Source organism: Heterodontus francisci, chromosome 17 (assembly GCF_036365525.1).
Source record: "Heterodontus francisci isolate sHetFra1 chromosome 17, sHetFra1.hap1, whole genome shotgun sequence".
NCBI classification, from domain to species: Eukaryota; Metazoa; Chordata; class Chondrichthyes; order Heterodontiformes; family Heterodontidae; genus Heterodontus; species Heterodontus francisci.
In genome coordinates, this window is record NC_090387.1 from 5,404,633 (window position 1) to 5,427,525 (window position 22,893).

At 44.8% G+C, this 22,893-nt stretch overlaps 1 protein-coding gene across 7 annotated transcripts in view; it reads right to left on the bottom strand.

Moving 5' to 3' along the window:
* LOC137378690 (transcription initiation factor TFIID subunit 4-like) overlaps nucleotides 1-22,893 on the bottom strand; it is a 459,938-nt gene that overhangs the window by 407,559 nt on the left and 29,486 nt on the right. For all 7 annotated transcript variants that reach the window (XM_068049031.1, XM_068049028.1, XM_068049032.1 and 4 more), the window contains exon 2: nucleotides 13,241-13,389. In XM_068049031.1, coding sequence (XP_067905132.1) covers nucleotides 13,241-13,389 — 149 coding nt within the window. The remainder of the gene's footprint in view (nucleotides 1-13,240; nucleotides 13,390-22,893) is intronic.

Consider the following 22,893-nt stretch of genomic DNA (forward strand, 5'->3'; position numbering starts at 1 on the left):
TACAACTACGTAATTTGTAGTAAAATAAAAGCAAAATGCTGCAGATGCTGGAAATCTGAAATAAAAACAAGAAAAGCTGGAAATACTCAGCAGGTCTGGCAGCATCTGAGGAGAGAGAAGCAGAGTTAGCATTTCAGGTCAGTGACCTTTCATCAGAACTGGCAAATGTTAGAAATGTAATAGGTTTTAATTACACGGGGTGGGGCAAGAGATAACCAAAGAGAAGGTGTTGATAGGACAGAGGATCACAGGGACACTGCAACACTGCAGCAAGCCCAGGACAGAGATGTGAGCATGAGAGCTGGGGAGGGGGGTGGGGGCGGTGTTGCAATGGCAAGCAACCGGAAGCTCGGAGTCTGAGCTCGGAGTTCTTTCGGACTGAGCGGAGGTGTTCCGCAAAGCAGTCACCCAATCTGCGTTTGGCCTCCCCAGTGTATCGGAGACCACATTGTGAGCAGCGAATACAGTATACTAAATTGAAAGTAGTACAAGTAAATTGATGCTTCATCTGAAAAGAGTGTTTGGGGCCTTGGATAGTGAGGAGCGAGAGTGTAAAAGGGCAGCTGTTAGACCTCCTGCAATTGCATGGGAAGCTGCTGTGGGAAGGGGACGAGGAGTTGTGAATCAACGAAACCCTAATCCCAGCGAGAGGTGGCACTACCAGGACGGGAGAAGAGAAAGCTAGCAATAGAAATAGCAGAAAGGTATCCAACCAAACACTCCTGATGTGCCGATCAAGATGACAGGACAGTTTTACACAGAACCAGTTGACTAGTTTAAGCCACTCTTGTTAAGTGGCAGGAGTACAGCCACCTCTTGAAGTCCACAGCATCACAGATGCCAGGCTTCAGCCAATTGGATTCACTCCACATCATATCAAGAAACGACTGAAGGCACTGGATATTTCAAAGGCTATGGGCCTGACAATATTAGAATTAGAACATTACAGCGCAGGACAGGCCCTTCGGCCCTCGATGTTGCGCCGACCTGTGAAACCATATGACCTACACTATTCCATTTTCATCCATATGCCTATCCAATGACCACTTAAATGCCCTTAAAGTTGGCGAGTCTACTACTGTTGCAGGCAGGGCGTTCCACGCCTCTACTACTCTGAGTAAAGAAACTACTTCTGACATCTGCCCTATATCTATCACCCCGCAACTTAAAGCTATGTCCCCTCGTGTTTGCCATCACCATCCGAGGAAAAAGACTCTCACTATCCACCCTATCTAACCCTCTGATTAACTTATATGTCTCTATTAAGTCACCTCTCCTCCTCCTTCTCTCCAACGAAAACAACCTAAGTCCCTCAGCCTTTCCTCGTAAGACCTTCCCTCCATACCAGGCAACATCCTAGTAAATCTTCTCTGCACCCTTTCCATAGCTTCCACATCCTTCCTATAATGCGGTGACCAGAACTGCACGCAATACTCCAGGTGCGGCCTCACCAGAGTTTTGTACAGCTGCATCGTGACATCGTGGCTCCGAAACTCGATCCCCCTACTAATAAAAGCTAACACACCATATGCCTTCTTAACAGCCCTATTAACCTGGGTAGCAACCTTCAGGGATTTATGCACCTGGACACCAAGATCTCTCTGTTCATCTACACTACCAAGAATCTTTCCATTAGCCCAGTACTCTGCATTCCTGTTACTCCTTCCAAAGTGAATCACCTCACACTTTTCCGCATTAAACTCCATTTGCCATCTCTCAGCCCAGCTCTGCAGCCTATCTATGTCCCTCTGTACCCTACAACATCCTTCGGCACTATCCACAACTCCACCGACCTTCGTGTCATCCGCAAATTTACTAACCCACCCTTCTACACCCTCATCCAGGTCATTTATAAAAATGACAAACAGCAGTGGCCCAAAACAGATCCTTGCGGTACACCACTAGTAACTAAACTCCAGGATGAACATTTGCCATCAACCACCACCCTCTGTCTTCTTTCAGCTAGCCAATTTCTGACCCAAAGCTCTAAATCACCTTCAACCCCATACTTCCATATTTTCTGCAATAGCCTACCGTGGGGAACCTTATCAAACGCCTTACTGAAATCCATATACACCACATCCACTGCTTTACCCTCATCCACCTGTTTGGTCACCTTCTCGAAAAACTCAATAAGGTTTGTGAGGCACGACCTACCCGTCACAAAACCGTGCTGACTATCGCTAATGAACTTATTCTTTTCAAGATGATTATAAATCCTGTCTCTTATAACCTTTTCCAACATTTTACCCACAGCCGAAGTAAGGCTCACAGGTCTATAATTACCAGGGCTGTCTCTACTCCCCTTCTTGAACAAGGGGACAACATTTGCTATCCTCCAGTCTTCCGGCACTATTCCTGTCGACAATGACGACATAAAGATCAAGGACAAAGGCTCTGCAATCTCCTCCCTAGCTTCCCAGAGAATCCTAGGATAAATCCCATCTGGCCCAGGGGACTTATCTATTTTCACACTTTCCAAAATTGATAACACCTCCTCCTTGTGAACCTCAATCCCATCTAGCCTAGTAGCCTGAATCTCAGTATTCTCCTCGACAACATTTTCTTTCTCTACTGTAAATACTGACGCAAAATATTCATTTAACACTTCCCCTATCTCCTCTGATTCCACACTCAACTTCCCACTACTATCCTTGATTGGCCCTAATATAACTCTAGTCATTCTTTTATTCCTGATATACCTATAGAAAGCCTTAGGGTTTTCCCTGATCCTATCCGCCAATGACTTCTCGTGTCCTCTCCTCGTTCTTCTTAGCTCTCCCTTTAGATCCTTCCTGTCTAGCTTGTAACTCTCAAGCGCCCTAACTGAGCCTTCACGTCTCATCCTAACATAAGCCTTCTTCTTCCTCTTGACAAGCGCTTCAACTTCTTTAGTAAACCACGGCTCCCTCGCTCGACAACTTCCTCCCTGCCTCACAGGTACATACTTATCAAGGACACGCAGTAACTGCTCTTTGAATAAGCTCCACATTTCGATTGTTCCCATCCCCTGCAGTTTCCTTCCCCATCCTACGCATCCTAAATCTTGCCTAATCGCATCATAATTTCCTTTCCCCCAGCTATAATTCTTGCCCTGCGGTATATACCTGTCCCTGCCCATCGCTAAGGTAAACCTAACCGAATTGTGATCACTATCACCAAAGTGCTCACCTACATCTAAATCTAACACCTGGCCGGGTTCATTACCCAGTACCAAATCCAATGTGGCATCGCCCCTGGTTGGCCTGTCTACATACTGTGTCAGAAAACCCTCCTGCACACACTGGACAAAAACTGACCCATCTAAAGTACTCGAACTATAGTATTTCCAGTCAATATTTGGAAAGTTAAAGTCCCCCATAACAACTACCCTGTTACTCTCGCCCCTGTCGAGAATCATCTTCGCTATCTTCCTCTACATCTCTGGAACTATTTGGAGGTCTATAAAAGACTCCCAACAGGGTGACCTCACCTCTCCTGTTTCTAACCTCGGCCCATACTACCTCAGGAGACGAGTCCTCAAACGTCCTTTCTGTCGCTGTAATACTCTCCTTGATTAACAATGCCACACCCCCCCCCTCTTTTACCATCTTCTCTGTTCTTACTGAAACATCTAAATTCCGGAACCTGCAACATCCATTCCTGCCCCTGCTCTACCCATGTCTCCGAAATGGCTACTACATCGAGATCCCAGGTACCAACCCATGCTGCAAGCTCACCCACCTTATTCCGGATGCTCCTGGCGTTGAAGTAGACACACTTTAAACCAGGTTCTTGCTTGCCAGTGCCCTCTTGCATCCTTGTAACCTTATCCCTGACCTCACTACTCTCAACATCCTGTACACTGGAACTACAATTTAGGTTCCCATCCCCCTGCTGAATTAGTTTAAACCCCCCCGAAGAGCACTAGCAAATCTCCCCCCCAGGATATAGGTACCCCTCTGGTTCAGGTGAAGACCATCCTGTTTGTAGAGGTCCCACCTACCCCAGAAAGAGCCCCAGTTATCCAGGAAACCAAAACCCTCCCTCCTGCACCATCCCTGCAACGTGTTCAACTCCTCTCTCTCCCTATTCCTCGCTTCGCTATCACGTGGCACGGGCAACAACCCAGAGATAACAACTCTGTTTGTTCTCGCTCTAAGCTTCCACCCTAGCTCCCTGAATTTCTGTCTTAAATCCCCATCTCTCTTCCTACCTATGTCGTTGGTGCCTATGTGGACCACGACTTGGGGCTGCTCCCCCTCCCCCTTAAGGATCCCAAAAACACGATCCGAGACATCACGAACCCTGGCATCTGGGAGGCAACATACCAACCGTGAGTCTCTCTCGTTCCCACAGAACCTCCTATCTGTTCCCCTAACTATGGAATCCCCAATGACTAATGCTCTGCTCCTCTTCCCCTTTCCCTTCTGAGCAACAGGGACAGACTCTGTGCCAGATACCTGTACCCCACAACAGTATCCAAAACAGTATACCTGTTGTTGAGGGAAACGGCCACAGGGGATCCCTGCACTGCCTGCTGGTTCCCTCTCCTTCCCCTGACGGTAACCCATCTACCTACTTCTTTTACCTGAGGTGTGACTACCTCCCTATAACTCCTCTCAATAACCCCCTCCGCCTCCCGAATGATCCGAAGTTCATCCAGCTCCAGCTCCAGTTCCCTAACGCGGTTCTCGAGGAGCTGGAGTTGGGTGCACTTCCCGCAGATGCAGTCAGCAGGGACACTCTTGGCGACCCTTACTTCCCACATTCTGAAGGAGGAACATACAACTGCCTTAACTTCCATTCCCTCTATTCTAAATTCCCAACAAATCTACTGAAAAACCCAAAAAATAAAATGTTAGGTTAGCAATCCAACAGACAGAACTTCCTAAATAAAAAGCTCATTTTGGCAATAGTACTGAAGACCTGTGCTCCAGAACGTGCCATGCCCCAAGCCAAGCTGTTCCTGTACAGCTACAACACTGGCATCTACCCTGCAATGTGGAAAATGGCCCAGGTATGTCCTGTAAACAAAAAGCAGGACAAGTCCAACCCAGCCAATTATCACTCCATCAGTCTACTCTCAATCATCAGTAAAATGATGGAAGGTGTCATTGACAGTGCTATCAAGCGGCACTTGCTTAGCAATAAACTGCTCAGTGAGGCTCAGTTTGGGTTCCGCCAGGGCCACTCAGCTCCTGACCTCATTACAGCCTTGGTTCAAACATGGACAAAAAAGCTGAACTTGAGTTAAGAGTGACTGCCCTTGACATCAAGGCAGCATTTGACCGAGTGTGACATCAAGGAGCCCTCGCAAAACTGAAGTCAATGGGAATCAGGGGGAAAACTCTCTGCTGGTTGGAATCATACCTAGCACAAAGGAAGATGGTTGTGGTTGTTGGAGGTCAATCATCTCAGCTCCAGGACATCACTGCAGGAGTTCCTCAGGGTAGTGTCCTAGACCCAACCATCTTCAGCTGCTTCATCAAGGACCTTCCTTCAATCATAAGGTCAGGAGTGGGGATGTTCACTCATGATTGCACAATGTTCCGCACCATTCGTGACCCCTCAGATACTGAAGTAGTCCATGTAGAAATGCAGCAACACCTGGACAATATCCAGGCTTGGGCTGATAAGTAGAAAGTAACATTTGCGCCACGAAGTACCAGGCAGTGACTATCTCCAACAAGAGAGAATCTAACCATCTCCCCTTGACATTCAACAGCATTACGATTGCTGAATCCCCCACTATCAACATCCTAGGGGCTACCATTGACCAGAAACCGAACTGGAGTCGCCATATAAATACAGTGGCTACAAGAGCAGGTCAGAGGCTAGGAATTCTGCGGCAAGTAACTCACCTCCTGACTCCCCAATGCCTGTCCACCATCTACAAGGCACAAGTCAGAAATCTGATGAAATACTCTCCACTTGCCTGGATGGGTGCAGCTCCAACAACACTCAAGAAGCTTGACACCATCCAGGACAAAACAGCCCGCTTGATTGGCACCCCATCCACAAAAATTCACTCCCTCCACCACCAACGCACAGTGGCAGCAGTGTGTACCATCTACAAGATGCACTGCAGCAATGCACCAAGACTCCTTAGACAGCACCTTCCAAACCTGCGACTTCTATCAACTAGAAGGACAAGGGCAGCAGATGCATGGGAACCCCACCACCTGCAAGTTCCCCTCCGAGTCACACACCATCCTGACTTGGAACTATATTGCTGTTCCTTCACTGTCGCTGGGTCAAAATCCTGGAACTCCCTTCCTAACAGCACTGTGGGTGTACCTACCTCACATGGACTGCAGTGGTTCAAGAAGACAGCTCACTACCACCTTCTCAAGGGCAATTAGGAATGGGCAATAAATGCTGGCCTACTCAGCGAAGCCCGCATCCCATGAATGAATAAAAAAATACAGTAATGTAATTTATTTAGCTTTCCAAAGGGTTATTGATAAGATGCCACAAAATAAACTCATGAATTGAAGATCAGAGCATGTGCAATCAGTAGACAAGCAGCAGAATGGACAGCTAGCTAGCTGTAAGATAGAACAGAGAGAGTAGGGGTAAAGGTGGAAAGTGGGATCCCTCAAGTGCTGGGACTACTGTTGCTCACAATTTAGACTTTGGCACCAAAAATAAAATTTCTAAATTTGTGGATGTCACCAAATTATGGGAGGATAGTCAACACTGAGGACGACTGCAACAAATTATCGGATGAATAAACTTGCGGAACGGCCAGAAAATTGGCAAATGAATTTCAACAGTTAAGTGCAAAGTATTATGCTGCGGTTAGCAAAATAAGGAGGTCATATATTACTTGGAAAATAAGCATCTAAAAGGGGTAAATGAGAAAGTGAATTTGGGATCACAATGCACAAATCACAAAGTTATGACACAGATCAATAAGGTCATAAAAAAGCAACCCAAACTCTAGAGTTTATTTCCACAGTTATGCTAAATTTGTGACGTACCTTGGTTAGACCACATTCTGATTACAATGTACAGTTTTGGTTGCCATATTATGAAAAGGATATAGAAGCACTGCAGAGGGTGCAAAAAAAAAGATTTACAAGGCCAGAAATGCCACGTTATAGCTACCAGGAAAAGATAAACATGCTGGGCCTTTTTTTCTTGAAAAGAGAAGGGTGAGGGCTGTGCTAACAGAGGTCTTTAAAATTATGGAAGGTTATGATGGAGTCGATACAGTGTGTTTCTGCTTGAGCAAAACTAGAGGTTGTCAATATAAGATAGTTACCAAGAAATCAAGGAATTCAGAATAAACCTTTTTTTAATCCAGAGAGTGAGGATGTGGAATTCACTACCACAGGGAGCGGTTGAGGTGAATAGATGTATTTACGGGGAAACTAGATACGTTCTTGAGGAAGAAGAAATATAAGTTTATGTAATAGAGTTAGATGAAAAAGGATGGGGGGGGGGGGGGAGGTCGAGCCAAATGGCCTGTTTCTATGCTCTATATTCTATGTATTTCTATGCAAAGTAAATGCAAACACAAAAGGTCAACAGAATCCTTGGTTCTGTATCTAGACGCATAGAACGTAAAGCAAATAGGCAAGGTTGTACTTGTACAGTAACTTAGTTGGACCAGCAGTTGGATTTTTGTGTACTGTTTCGGGTACCCAATTACAGGAAAAATATAAAAACAACAGAAAATGGTCCAGTATCAAATCACTAGTATGTTATGGGGATAAGGGGTCAGATACGAGGAAGATTTAAAAGGCGGCCTGGTAGAGGTCTTTATGAGTTTGTAGGGTTATAAGGAATTTAGTGATAGGCTGCTTCCAATCGTAACATAAGAGCACATGTTTCAGTTATTCACAAACAGAATTCCAAGAGGAGGTTAGATAAAATATCCTTACACAGAAGGTTGTTAGAAAGTGGAATTCTCTGCACATACATGCAGTTGAAACAGAATTAAAACTTCTTCAAAGACTAAATTACCACCGTCTCCATGTTACACCGCTTTTCAAGAAAGGAGGTAGAGAGGAAACAGGGAACTACAGGCCAGTTAGCAGTCATTGGGAAGATGCTGGAAACTATTATTAAAGAAGTCTTAACAATGCACTTAGAAAAGTATAGTATGATTACAACAAGTCAGCATGGTTTTACTGAAGGGAAATCCTGTTTGACAAATTTTATTCCAGGTTTTAACTAGTAGGGTAGATAAAGGGGAACCAGTAGATGTAGTATACCTGGAATTTCAAAAGGCATTCGATAAGGTGCTACATAAAAGATTAATAGGCCAGATAAGGGCTCATGGTGTTGGGGGTAATATATTTGCGTGATTAGAGGATTGGTTAACAGACAGGAAGCAGACAGTGGGCATAAATGGGTCATTTTCAAGTTGGCAGGCAGTGAATTGTGGGGTGTCACAAGGATCAGTGCTGTGGCCTCAGCTATTTACACTCTATATTAGTGACTTGGATGAAGAGACAGAGAATAATGTATCTAAGTTTGCTGATGATGCAAAGCTCAGTGGAAAGGTAAGCTGCAGGGAGGACATAGAGGGACTGCAAAAAGATAGACAGGTTAAGTGAGTGGGCAACAAGATGGCAAATGGAGTATAATGTAGGGAAGTGTGAAGCTGTTCACTTTGGTCGTAAAAATAGAAAAGCAGAATATCTTTTAAAAAGATACAAAACTTCTAAGTGTTGATGTTCAAAAGAGGGGGTACTTGTACAAGGAACGCACAAAGTTAACATGCAGGTGCAGCAGGCTATTAGGAAGGCAAATGGCATGTTGGCCTTTATTGCAAGGGGATTGGAGTACAGGAATAAAGAAGTCTTACTAAAATTATACAGGGCTTTGGTGAGACTGCACCTGGAATACTGTGTGCAGTTTTGGTCTCCATATTTAAAAAAGTATATACTTGCACTGGAAGCAGTGCAGAGAAGATTAACTAAATTGGTCCCTGGGATGAGGGGATTGTCCCATGATGACAGACTGAGTAAATTGGGCCAATCTTCTCTTGAGTTTAGAAGAATGAGAGGCGATCTAATTGAAACATACAAGATTCTGAAAGGGCTGGATAGGGTAGAAGCTGAGAGATTATTTCCGCTGGTCGGGGAATTTAGAACGCGGGGGCACAGTCTCAGGATAAAGGGTCATTCAGGACTGAGATGAGGAGAAATTACTTCACTCAAGGGTTGTGAATCTTTGGAATTCTTTACCCTAAAGGGTTGTGGATGCTCCATCATGGAATACATTTAAGGCTGGGATAGATTGATTTTTGGTCTATCAGGGAATCAAGGGATATGGGAGGTGGGCAGGAAAGTGGAATTGAAGCCCAAGATCAGCCATGATCGTATTGAATGGCGGAGCAGGCTCTTTGGGTCATATGATCTACTTCTGCTCCTATTTCTTGTGTTCTCTCTCCTTCCAGATCCAACTTAGACAAAAATTACACTGCAGATGCTGGAAATCTGAAACAGAAACAGAAAATGTTGGGAATACTCAGCAGGTCAGGCAGCATCTGTGGAGAGAAAAGTAGGGTTAACATTTCAGATTCTGATAAAAGGTCATCAACCTGAAACGTTAACACTATTTTTCTGTCCACAAATGCTGCCTGACCTGCTGAGCATTTCCAACATTTTCTGTTGGTGCCCCTTCAAACTCAAATCTTCGACATCGCTTTTGGTCACCTGTCTGGTTACCTCCTTTTGTGGCTCTGTCAATTTTTTTTTTTGATCATCGCTCCTGTGCAATGCCTTGACACATTATATTCTATTAAGGCACTGTATACATGCAAGCTGTTGTTGTAGAGAGTTACTTGAAAAAGTCTGAGCAGGTGATTCAGATTAAACGGGGGGAGGGGGATCATGGAGAAAATTACTAGTACAGATTTGATGGACCAAATAGCCTAGTTCTGTGCGAAAGTATTCTATGATTGTGCGAGTACTTTCCAGCAGTGGTTGCTGGACATCCATCAGGAGAGGGAAACACTGGCTGATTTCTTCCCCTACCCAAGCTGAGACTAACTGATGCATGCTTACCGTTGTCCCAGCTGAACTCAGCACAGACCAGGAATCAGATTTGGGTCCTTGCTAGTTTGTTTGACTCAGTGCCACAGCTGGCGAGACAGCACACACTGAGCTGTCAAGGAAGCTACAATCCTGAGTGAAGAGATTTAGCTGTGAGTCCTTACAGCTGAAAAAGGAGACGGCATCTGACGTGATCTGGAGAGTTTGTCTCCTCTCAGGTATATCAGAAAGAATGAAACACTACAAGCGTAACAATAAAGCTACAAACATTATTTATTAAAAAATACAGACAATATGGTAAATGAGAAATGTATCAATATTTGTCAACAATTTTTAGAAGAATTTTACTCCCCAAGAAAATTTAGCATTTAAACCCAAATTTTACTTTTGTTTAAAAGAAACCATAAAAGGAAATTAGAAAACCAAAACAAATCATCCAATGACAACACTTCGACATGAAGACTGAGCTTTACATTTGATTAAGTTTCCCTCTGGGACAGGTAAGATCTGAAATAACTGCCTGGTTTCTTACAGTTCAGACTCGAAGCTCCTTCCGTGTAATTGCCCACTCTCCCCTTGCGCCAGTTACTGCTGAGAACGAAGACCCCAAGGTGATTCCCCTGCCAATGCCAGGTTGTTCCGCCAATGAAAACCTTTGTCAGACTCTCGGTCAGATTTCCGTCCAATAACACTGCTTTCCAACGGACGTCTGTTACCCAAGGACCTGGCATCAGATGCCATCTGCTACACCATCTAAATGAACATGCTGCGTCTCAGAGCCCCGACTGTCAGTGCTAAGTTGCTTGTTTGACTATGAAGAGTGTTATGGCCAAACCTGGTCCTCCCAACCAGTGCAATTCCCAACAGGGGAAAGCCAACCAAAATGACAGACTGGTCCAATTTATCTTTTGCCTTTTATAAAGCCTAGCAACACTCAGGCCTATTGCACTGCCACAAGTGCCTGTTGAGTTTATATTGCAGAATGAGTACTAATATGTGGATCTAATTTGAAAAGCTTACAATAGCCTTTCTACCTGGTACAGCGGTATTTATAGTGCCACCCAGTGGAAATCAACTAACGAACCTGGGACGTTCTGATCCCAGTGCCTGTAGTTCTGTCCCTTGTTAAGCAATCCTACAAGGCCGGACGGGGTGCAGTGGGAGGGGGATTTATAATGATCAAAAGTGCATTCTGCTTGTGGGCAAACATAAGTTTTCCTACCTGATGGATGATATGTCTGACTGGCCCAATGGATGCATCTGTTGAAAATAAAGAACTGAATTGTTTTTGAGATATCTTTTCAGTAATTTTCGAAAATCAGCTTTCCCACTATTTAGAGTGCAAGTGAAATGCTCAGAACTACTAAGAAAGTTCCTTCGAGAACCCTTCAAAACTAACCTGGAAACAGTCAGCCCTGTACTGAACAAGACATATCTGCATCATCCAACTTTCCTTGCAGTTACCCCCAAGGGTTTTCCCTGCTTCCCTCCCCTTGTAGATATTTCTGTACGTCCCTCCAATCCCCTCATGTACTACATTATTCCCTCTTCTGCTTCCAGGCCTCTACCCATGTTCCACTTGAATTAACTGGATTGATTTCAATTTTCAATTTTTTTCTTCTCTCCTTATTTGGGGGAGGGATGGAAGCGCAGAGGATAAGGATAAGCAACCAATTTTTGACAGACCCACCACCTCCACACTCAAAGGTCTAATGTTCATATTAGAAAGACTTGCATTATATAGCATCCTTCATAGTCTTGCAACACCCCCAAGTGCTTTACAGCCAATGAAATACTTTTTAAGCATAGTCACTGCTGTAATGTAGGAAACGTGAGAGCCAATTTGCCACAGATAGCTCCCACAAACAGCAGTGGTAATAACCAAATATTCTGTTTAAGTCATGTTGATTGAGGGATAAATATTGTCCATGACACTGGGAGAACTCACCTGTTCTAGTGTCATGGAATCTTTTACATCCCAAGTGGGCAGATGGGGCCTCAGGTTTAACATTGCATCATTAGACAGCACCTCTGACTGTGTCGCACTGGGAGCATCAGCCTAGATTTTGTACTCAAATCCATGAAGTGGAGTTTGAACCCATGACCTTCTAATTCAGAGGTGAGAGTGTCACCCCTGAGCCATGGCTGACACCTGGATTCCAAAGATTGGCAATTCAAGAAGATAAACCAACATGCCTGAGTACCATCACAATCTAAGGGAACATAGCTTTAGAAAGTTTTGAACCTAAAGCTCGCCTTTCACCCATACAAACTTCATTGAAGCAGACATTGAGCCCAAAACCGGAAGAAGGAGGAAATTCCAAATGATAAACTCCTCCCTGGCTCCTGAGGGAGGCAATAGAATCATAGAAAGTCATAGAAATGTTACGGCACAAAAAGAAGCCATTGACCCATCGTGTCTGTGCCAGCCAAAGAACGTTCCACCCATTCTAATCCCACCTTATAGAATCATAGCAATACATGACAGGGGTACTGTACCCTCCAATAACTCCAACTGAGAAGCAGTGGGGGGAGCTGAACAGCCTGAGGGTCAGGAGAGGGGGAGAACATGCAGGACATACCCCTTTTTAAATTAAGTCTATGAATCTTGTGCCAGGTTAAAGGAGCTAGATTTAGCAGGGTGATGTCAGGGTGCTATCACAAACACCAGAATGAAAACACTGCCCAAGTACAATCAGCTTATATTTTCCTTCTTTTGCATTATTGATATGTTTCTGCCCCAGTCACCTCAAACTGTCTGTTATTGCTAACCCTGATTAGAGACCTCTGCCCATGCCCCAATTAAACCAGTTACCAGTCAGAGGTGAATGTTTATCACTTTGATCCCCTTTTGGGAAGGGAAAGTTTTGGCAAATGACTTGAAGAATCAGTCAACCCAGCACCCTGAAGATCAGCAATTCAATGCAGTGGACTGTGAATGCAAACCCAGGTGCCATTACCATGCTACCCAATGACAGAAAAATTCCAACATTCCATCACCTTCCCGGCTTTATATCAAGCAAGTTCCTTGAATACCTTAAACAGAAAAGGGTTTTGACCAAGATTCCTGAGCAATTGACAGTGCATAAACACAATGGCACAGGTAGACTGGGAAGTGTGAAACAAGGAGCTTTTACACTGTGAAAGAATACCCATTATGTGACTGCAAGCATCACATATTCTCTTTCATTAACTGTTAACCATCTGACAGCAACACGACCAAGCAATAGAATTCAATTCGCTCATACCTGAGTCGATGCTAGGCGGAATGTGGTGCCACTTGTAGGAGCAGAAGGCCGAGGAGAAATGCTTCCTGGTCGTTGGGCCTGGGCCTGGGCCAACGCTTGCTGAGGAACCATGACGAGCTGCCCACTCTCTGTCCGGACCAAAATCATACCTGGAAAGGGAGGGAGTGGGGAAATGATTAAAATTTGCTGCAGACTGTTTTAGTTACAAATAGAAACCACATGTTGAAAGCAATTAAGGATACAAATTTCTAGATGATAAAGACCAAGGTCTAATTCGTCTTCGACCATCCTGATAATGAAACAAAACAATGTTAATGGAGTATTGACTAATCACAGCTATCAATTTCCATCAATTAATCGACAAAAGACACAGACATGGTGAGGGAGACCCCAGTGATGGACAGTTTTGAAAGCCATAGGTCCAAAGTCAACTGAAATGGCAACATCTTTCTTTCCTGGAACCAAAGGAGACTTACCTCATTCAGAATACATAAATTAATAGGTGATGCTTAGCAAAACTTCAGCCAACATCATTTTCTAATTCCCAGTTTTTTCCCTTTTGCTTTTGAGAAAGGTGCCAACTTTTACTGGGGCTCAGTCCCAGAATAACATCGACACCCTTTGGTGCCTTAACAACCCAGACATTCTTCTTGTGAGCTGAGTGCGTGTGCGCAGCAAGTGAACTGTTCGGACATCATGTCCGAGCGCTATCCTGTCAGTACCGTTACACACACAAATTCACTCAATTGGCTCACAACACAGCAATGGAGAGGCGAGGTCCTGACTGCTTTTGCCCTCCTTAACCCACGGGTAAACTGTAGCATCCCTGAATTGCCAGCTCCTCAGATTAAATAATCTGCACAGACACTGAATCAAAGCTGGGGCCGTCAGCTCTGCCTTGCACAGCACAAGACCAAGGGCCAGTTCGGGGGCGAGAAATTCAACAATTTTTAAGACCTGAGTTGCCAGCAACAACAAAAAAAGACCATCTTAAATTGCCGCTCAGAAAACACCTCAAAGTGCTTCATATACAATGAATTACCGTGAGCTGCAGCACTAGTCACGTAAGCAAAACTGTCAGCATTTTATGCACAGTTTGTAAGTAGCACAAGGACCAGCACAAAAGAGTATTGCTGTGACACAGTATGTAACTCAGGAATTTGGTCAGTAAGGGAATTCGGCGCAGTGAGGGAAGAGATGCTATTCTGGTCTTTTACAAAACAAAGAGCGGTCCGAGTGAGGGAGCAGGAGGCAGCGAGACCTGGCAGCAGCAGCGGCAGCTGATACATCAGAGTGGGGAAAGAGTGGAACCTCCATAGCATTTTCCAGAAAAAGCAAGGATTGGCATCAGAGGCTAGCAGGTAGAAAATTGGTTGGGGGTTTTTTTTTTCTCTCTAATCTAGGGTAATCGTTTAAACTAGCACCGGGAAACTATTAAGTACTGTATTAAACTTATAGCTTAGAATTCCAATCGGGGTTAAGTGTAACAGTAACTGAATTACTAAGAGTATTAGCACAGAGCAGATCGAGAGGCATTTTGATTAAAATTAATAGTTTATACAAGGTACTACCTAGATTATAAAACAGAGCAAAGAGACATTTTTCTCAGATCATGGGTGGGAAGCTGAGACCCGTTGCTTGCAATTCCTGCGCCATGTGGGAACTTCAAGACACTTCATGTGTCTTGGGGGAATCACACATCCAGGAAGTGGCTCCAGCTATTTGAGCTTGAGCTCAGGATTTCCAAGCTTGAGGGCCGCTGCAGTCACTGCAGAGCATCAGGGAGCAGGAGAGCTCCCTCGTATAGTCCAGGAGGTGGCCACCCCACAGGTGGAGAGTGTTCAGGATAGTAGATGGGTGGCCATCCGGAAGAGGCAGAAATGCAGAGGTCTTCAGGACGCGTGCCACTATCAAACCGGCATTCAGCTTTGGAGACTGTGGGGAGTGGCTGCATCTTGAAGGAGTGCAGCCCAGACCATGGCACCAATGGGCAAAGGACTCCACAGGTGGGAACAGCAAAGAGTAGAAATGCAGTCGTTGTAGGAGATTCCATAGTGGGGGGAGAGAGAAGCATTTCTATAACTGTCAACCCAAGTCCTGCATGGTGTGCTGCCTCCCTGGTGCCAAGGTTAAGGACATCACAGAAAGAGTGCATTCCTTTATGCATCTTATTCCTTTTTAACTTCTATATGCTGGTGCCCATCACCCTGCCAATTTAGTTTAAACCATCCCCCAACCACGAGTGACTCTCCCCACGAAGACTTTGGTCCCAGTCCTGTTGAGGTGCAACCTGTCCCTCCTGGCCTGGAGCTGCTCCCAAAGACCGAAGAGTCTTTTTTTTTTATTCGTTCAGGCGATGTGGGCATTGCTGGCTAGGCCAGCATTTGTTGCCCATCCCTAATTGCCCTTGCAATGAGTGGCAGCTAGCCTATTTCAGAGGGCATTTAAGAGTCCACCACATTAGAAGCCTGATACCCAACCCAAACCCGACAGGACCCGACATGTGTCGGGTGCGGGTCAGGTTGGGCCCCTCTTCCAGGTCCGGCTTTCGGGCTCGGGTCGGGTCAGGTCAGGCCAAGTCCAGGTCGGGCTGGGTGCAGGTCAGGCCAGACACACACGGTAAGTGATCTGCTGGTAAGTATTGAAAATAAAAAACTTACCTGAGCTGGGAGTCCGGGCCAAAACCGAGTCTGCGCAGTGAGCGACAGACGTCACTATGACATCATCACACATGCGCAGCAGCTTCGTGGAGCTTTCCAGTCGGAAGGTAAGTAAAGGGATGGTCGGGTCGGGCTCGGGGTGAAATTGGGTGGACTCGGGCCGGGTCGGGCTCGGGTCCGCTGTGGATCGCTGGGGTTCGGGTTGGTTTCTTTTTCCCTGACCTGAGCAGGCCTTTAAACCACATTGCTATGGGTCTGGAATCACATGCAGGCCAGACCAGGTAAGGACGGAAGATTTCCTTCCCAAAAGGACATGAGTGAACCAGATGGGTTTTTTAACTACAATCGACAATGGTTTCATGGTCACCAATAAACTCGATTTTAATACCAGACTTATTAATTGAATTCTATTTTTGTTATCTGCCGCGGTAGGATTCGAACCCACGACCCGAAAACATTAGCCTGGGGCTCTGGGTTACCAGTCTAATGACATTACCACTATGCCACCGCCTCCCCCAAACTGTCCATCCTGCACCATGCCTCAAGCCGTGCATTGATCCTTCCTTTCCAGCTATTTCTACTCTTGAGAGAGCACGTAGCGGAGTGGGGGGTGAGTGGGGTGCGGGGGGGGGGGCTCCAGAGCAGGGAGCGGGGGGAATATCCCCGGAGTGGGGGGACAGCAGGCCGGCAGGGGGAGCGGACAGAGATAGAGAGGGGGAGTGGAGACAGAGAGGGATCTGACCAAAGACTGGTGTGTAACCGAGAATTATCATTTACATTATTTGTAATAAACTGCTTTCTGGATTTAAAATTCATTATGTGCTGCACAAGCAAACTTTAGCAAGTTGGGAATCAAACAGACTAAAGATCTTTTCACTCGCTTGAGGGCAGACCAGACTGCAGTTTAACATCTCATCCAAACAGCAGCACCGCGAACAGTGCAGCACTCCTCAGTGCTCCACTGGGAGTATCTGTCTAGACTTGGTGCTCAACTCTCTGAAGTTGAACTTGAACGCTCAATTTCCTGACTCTGGGTAGCACTCTCACCTCTATGAGCCAGAGCTGATATATTAATCAAAATAACTGACAGCTCCCATCAGTTCATTCAATAAAATTCTGGTTTCCAGCATGCTAAATTCAGTAGGTTTTGCCTTCCCAACCCACTTTTGCTGTTGGTGCAAGACAGTGTAACACAATACATGAAGCAGAGAGAACCTCAAGTCCTCCACCTGATCATTTAACACAATAATCATTGTGATCATTGCATCATAAGGTTTAGGCTATGGAAAAGGACAAAGAGCAATCCACGGTAAGAATAATTAACTGGGGGAAGGCCAACTTCAATGGGGTAAGAATGGAGCTGGAGCAAATAAATTGGAGTCAAAGGTTGGCAGGAAAATCAGTAGATGAACAATGGGCTACCTCCAAAGAAGAAACAGTTTGAGTACAATCAAGGTATGTTCCCTCAAAGGGGAAAAGTAGGGCAAACAAATCCAGAGCTCCCTGGATGACAAAAGAGGTAGAGATTAAAGTAAAGAAGAAAAAGTGTGCTTATGACAGATGCCAGGTAGAAAATACTATTGAGAACCAGGCTGAATCTAGAAGGTCCAGAGGGGAAGTGAAAAAGAGAAGCAAAGAGAGAGCATGAAAAGAGACTGGCAGCTAACATTCAAGGAAATCCCAAAGTTTTCTATAGGCATATAAATAGTAAAAGGGTGGTAAGATGAGTGGGGCCAATTAGGGACCAGAAAGGGGATTTACACATGGAGGCAGAGGGCATAGTTGAGGTATTAAATGAACATTTTGCATCTGTCTTTACCAAGAAAGATGATGCAACCCAGGCAATGTTGAAAGAGGAGATGAGTCAGACCACTAGAGGGGTTTAAAATTGATCAAGAGGAAGTACTAGATCGGCTGTCTGTACTTAAAGTGAATAAAACACCAGGACCAGATGAGATGAATCCAAGGATACCGAGGGAAGTGAGGGTGGAAATCGCAGAGGCACTGGCCATAATTTTTCAGTCTTCCTTAGATTTAGGGGTGATGTCAGAGGACTGGAGAATTGCAAACGTTATACCCTTGTTCAAAAAAGGATGTTAAGATAAGACTAGCAACTACAGGCCAGTCACTCAGTGGTGGGAAAACCTCTAGAAAAAATAATTCAGGACAAAATCACATGGACAAATGCAAGTTAATTAAGGAAAGCCAGCATGGATTTCTTAAGGGGAATCATGTTTAACTAACTTGGAGTTTTTTGAGGAGGTAACAGAGAGGGTTGATGAGGGCAAAGCTGTTGATGTGGTGTACATGGACTTTCAAAAGGCGTTTGATACAGTGCCACACAACAGACCGGTGAGCAAACTTGTAGCTCATGGAATAAAAGGGACGGATATGAAATTGGCTGAGTGACAGGAATCAAAGAGTAGTGGTTATTGGATGTTTTTCGGGCTGGAGGAAGGTTTGTAGTGGAGTTCCGCAGGGATCAGCGTTGGGACCCTTGCTTTTCCTGATATACATTCATGACCAAGATCTTGGTGTACAGGGCACAATTTCAAATCTGCAGATGATACGAAACTTGGAAGCATTGAACTGTGAGGACCATAGTGTAGAACTTCAAAAGGACATAGAAATGTTGGTGGAATGGGCAGACAGGTGGCAGATGAAGTTCAATGCAGAGAAATGTGAAGTGATTATTTTTGGTAGGAAAAACACGGAGCGACATATAGAATAAAGGGTACAATTCTAAAGGGGGTGCAGGAGCAGAGGGACCTGGGTGTATATGTGCATAAGTCATTGAAGTTAGCAGGACAGGTTGAGAGAGCGGTTAATAAAGCATACAGTCTCTTGGGCTTTATTAATAGGGGCATAGAGCACAAGAGCAAAGCAGTTATGTTGAACTTGTAGAAGACACTAATTCGGCCTCAGCTGGAGTATTGCATCCAGTTCTGGGTGCCGCACTTTGGAAAGACACGAGGGCATTGGAGAGAGTACAGAAAAGATTCACGAGAATGGTTCCAGGGATGAGGAATTTCAGTTATGTAGATAGACTGGAGAAGTTAGAACTGTTTTCCTTGAAGGAGAAGGCAGACAGCTGATTTGATAGACGTATTCAAAATCATGACGGGTCTGGATAGAGTAGATAGAGAGAAACTGTTCCCATTCGTGAAAGGATTGAGAACAAGAGGGCACAGATTTAAAGCATTTGCTAAGAGAAGCAAAAGTAACATGAGGAAAAACGTTTTCACGCAGAGAGTGGTTAAGGTCTGGAATGCGCTGCCTGAGAACATGGTGGAGGCAGGTTCAATTGAAGCATTCAAAAGGGAATTAGACAGTTATAAGAAAAGGAAGAATGTGCAGGGCTACGGGGAGAAGGTAGGGGAATAGAACTGAGGGAACTGCTCTTTCAGAGAGCCAGTGCAGACACAATGGGCCGAATGGCTCCCTTCTGCACAGTAACACTCCTGTGATTCTGAATACTGACTCTCTTAGATTGAAGCCAACTCAGCTTTAAACCTCTTCATTCTTTTCAGAGATTCTCAGACAATTTTAACAATACTGCATTCAAATATAAAAACTGCTGTATACATAAAAACTTAATAAATACATTAGAAACAAGTGTGCAGTACAATAACTCCAACACATCTGTCTAACATCTTACAAAATTCATGAGAGTACAATAATCTGTATACACAAGAGGGAGCTGCACACAACATTACAAACCAGTCACAATAAAAACACCAGATCCAAGTACAGATTGTACACCTCACATTGACCGAGGATTACAATCATATTCCTGCACCATAATCAAATTAAAAAATCAGACCAAAATTGATACAGAAAAATGTTTCTGTTGTCATGCAGTCCAAAGTTCTTCTCCACTTTACCTGCTGATGGAAACAAGCAGATAATCTGACATTAGAGGGTAAGTGACACAAAGGCATTGTGTCATGGGGTTTGTACCCAGCTAGTGGGTGTCTGATCTGTCTGAGAGAAGCATTAACTGAAGTTCAGGCTCTTCATCACAGGGTTGGGGGGTGGGGAGGTATATCAGCAAGAAGCAACTTGAAGATGACAAACGCTTCTCACCAAATCCAACATCAGCTCAGGAGCAATGTGTTGAATTCAAGGCAGTACAGCCAGTTGAAACAACAGAGTGAGACACACGGGGATGGGAGATGAGGGAAGGAGGAGGTGCATTGGCCAATTAGTTAAAACCCCATGCAACGTCTGGGAAATAAAAACCCTCCAAGTCTCTCACAAACAGAGTGGGTCTCTCCTGAGAATTTCCTAAGTAAAAGTGATCAGCTTATCTGAGTCAGGTCAGAGTGTCTCACACACAGTTCTTTTCAAGCCAATATGCACAGCTTTCCATACAATTGATGCCAAACACAATTAGAAAGTTATTTATTTATTTAGAGATACAGCACTGAAACAGGCCCTTCAGCCCACCGAGTCTGTGCCGACCAACAACCACCTGTTTATACTAACCCTGCAGTAATCCCATATTCCCTACCACCATGCAATTTACAATGGCCAATTTACCCATCAACCTGCAAGTCTTCGGCTGTGGGAGGAAACCGGAGCACCCAGCGGAAACCCACGCAGTCACAGGGAGAACTTGCAAACTCTGCACAGGCAGTACCCAGAATCGAACCCGGGTCCCTGGAGCTGTGAGGCTGCGGTGCTAACCACTGCGCCGCTCGTTAAAAGGAGGATCACTAATTCTTCATTGTTGTGTGATGTTTCGAGACCTCATACTCGACCATTTGCCAGCACAAAGACGATTTCTCAAACCAAAATACTGAGAATCAACCATTTCTGCTTGCCTGATAAGTGCAGATCGTCAGCATGGATTTATTAAGGGAAGATCTTGTTTGACCAACTTGATCGAATTTTTTTGAAGTAACAAGGAAGGTAGATGAGGGTAGCACAGTTGTTGTAGTTTACATGGATTTTAGCAAGGCTTTTGACAAGGTCCCACATGGCAGACTGGTTAAAAAAATAAAATCCCAGGGGATCCAGGGAAATGCAGCAAGGTGGATACAAAATTGGTTCAGTGGCAGGAAACAAAGGGTAATTGTTGGCAGGCGTTTTTGTGACTGGAGGGCTGTTTCCAGTGGCGTTACAAAGGCTCAGTACTGGGTCCCCTGCCTTTTGTGGTACATATTAACAATTTGGATGTACATGTAGGGGGCATGATCAGTAAGTTTGCAGACCACACAAAGATTGGCCGTGTGATAGATAGCGAGGATAGCTGTAGCTTCAGGAAGATATTGATGGTCTGGTCAGATGGGCAGAAAAGTGGCAAATGGAATTCAACCCAGAGAAGTGTGAGATGATGCATTTAGGGAGGTCAAACAAGGCAAAGGAATACACGATTAATGGGAAAATACTGAGAAGTGTAAAGAAGAAGGGGACCTTGGAGTGAATGTTATGACCAGGTGAGAAAGGGGTCTTGGGGTTCCCTCTCAGCCTTTGCCTGGTTTGACTATAACAGAGTTTAATTTTTAAAACACCGTGTTTTTAGCCTCCCCTCAGTGAATCCTTGTTCACCACTCTCCAATTGTAGGCAAATAAATCAGACAGGTTTTCTTAGATTTAAACAGGAAAGGTGTAAGTTTATTAACCTTAAAACTCTAATTCATAAAACTGCTACGAATACACGATGCAACCGCCGCTAGCATGCGATAAACACAAACGCAGATAGAGACAAAAAAGGAGAAAGAATAAAGGAGAAAGTTTGAAGCAATAGCTGGAGCTCGTTAACTGTTTGAGTTCGATGTAGAGTCTTTGATTGCACTTAAATCTTGCCGTTTCAATGGGGCCCAGTGCACGCTTTCAAACTTGTTTCGATGTACGAGTCTTCTCTCTTGAGGTTTAAGTGACTTCAGTGGATCTGGAAATTCGAGAGAGCAAGCAAACCAGAGAGAGAGGCTCTTTCTTCATGTTCAGTTGCAGTCTGACCTCAAACTGTCCTGTGAGCACAATTCAAACCTCCAATTGGCCAGCTGGTTAGTCACATGACGAAGTTTTTTCAACAAACTCTCCTGCATTTCTGTGGATTCTGCATCCCAGCAGACACCCTCAGTAGGGGGGGGGGGGGGGGGGGGGGGAGTGTTAGATGGAATGCTGGCTTGTTCCACATTCAATGTCTGGTGACCAAAATCCATTTGGGCTAATTGGATAAGGGAGCAGTTCTATTGTCTCTCCAGGCAACTGTCTCTCAGTATGCAAATATTTCCAGACACTGCTGCAATTTCTTTCAACAAGCCATCTTTTCAGTCCAACAGTTTAAAATTAAAAGTTCATATGATGAAATTAATATACCTCATTATTGGCAGGTGGGGACTTCATTACAATGTCCACAGATCCCTGAAGATAGCAGGACAGGTCAATAAGGTGGTTAAGAAAGCTTATGAAATCCTTTCCTTTATTAGCCGAGGTGTTGAATACAAGAGCAGGGAGGTTATGCTGGAACTGTATAACTCATTGGTTAGGCCACAACTTGAGTACTGTGTGCAGTTCTGGTCACCTCATTACAGAAAGGATGTAATTGCACGAGAGGGGATACAGAGGAGATTTACGAGGATGTTGCCAGGACTGGAAAAATGTAGCAATGAGGAAAGATTGGTAAGCTGGGGTTGTTCTCCTTGGAACAGAGAAGGCTGAAGGGAGATCTGATTGAAATGTACAAACTTTTTAGGGGCCTGGATAGTGTGGAGGTGAAGGGTCTGTTCACCTTAGCAGAGAGGTCAGTAATGAGGGGGCATAGATTTAAAATGATTGGCAGAAACATTAGAGGGGAGATAAGGTAAAACATTTTCACCCAGAGGGTGACGGGTGTCTGGAATTCACTGCCTGAAAGGGTAGTTGAGGCAGAAACTCTCAACTCATTCAAAAGGAGTCTGGATATGCACCTCAAGTGCCGTAATCTGCAGGGCTACGGACCAAATGCAGGAAGGTGGGATTAGAATGGGTGGGACGTTTTTCGGC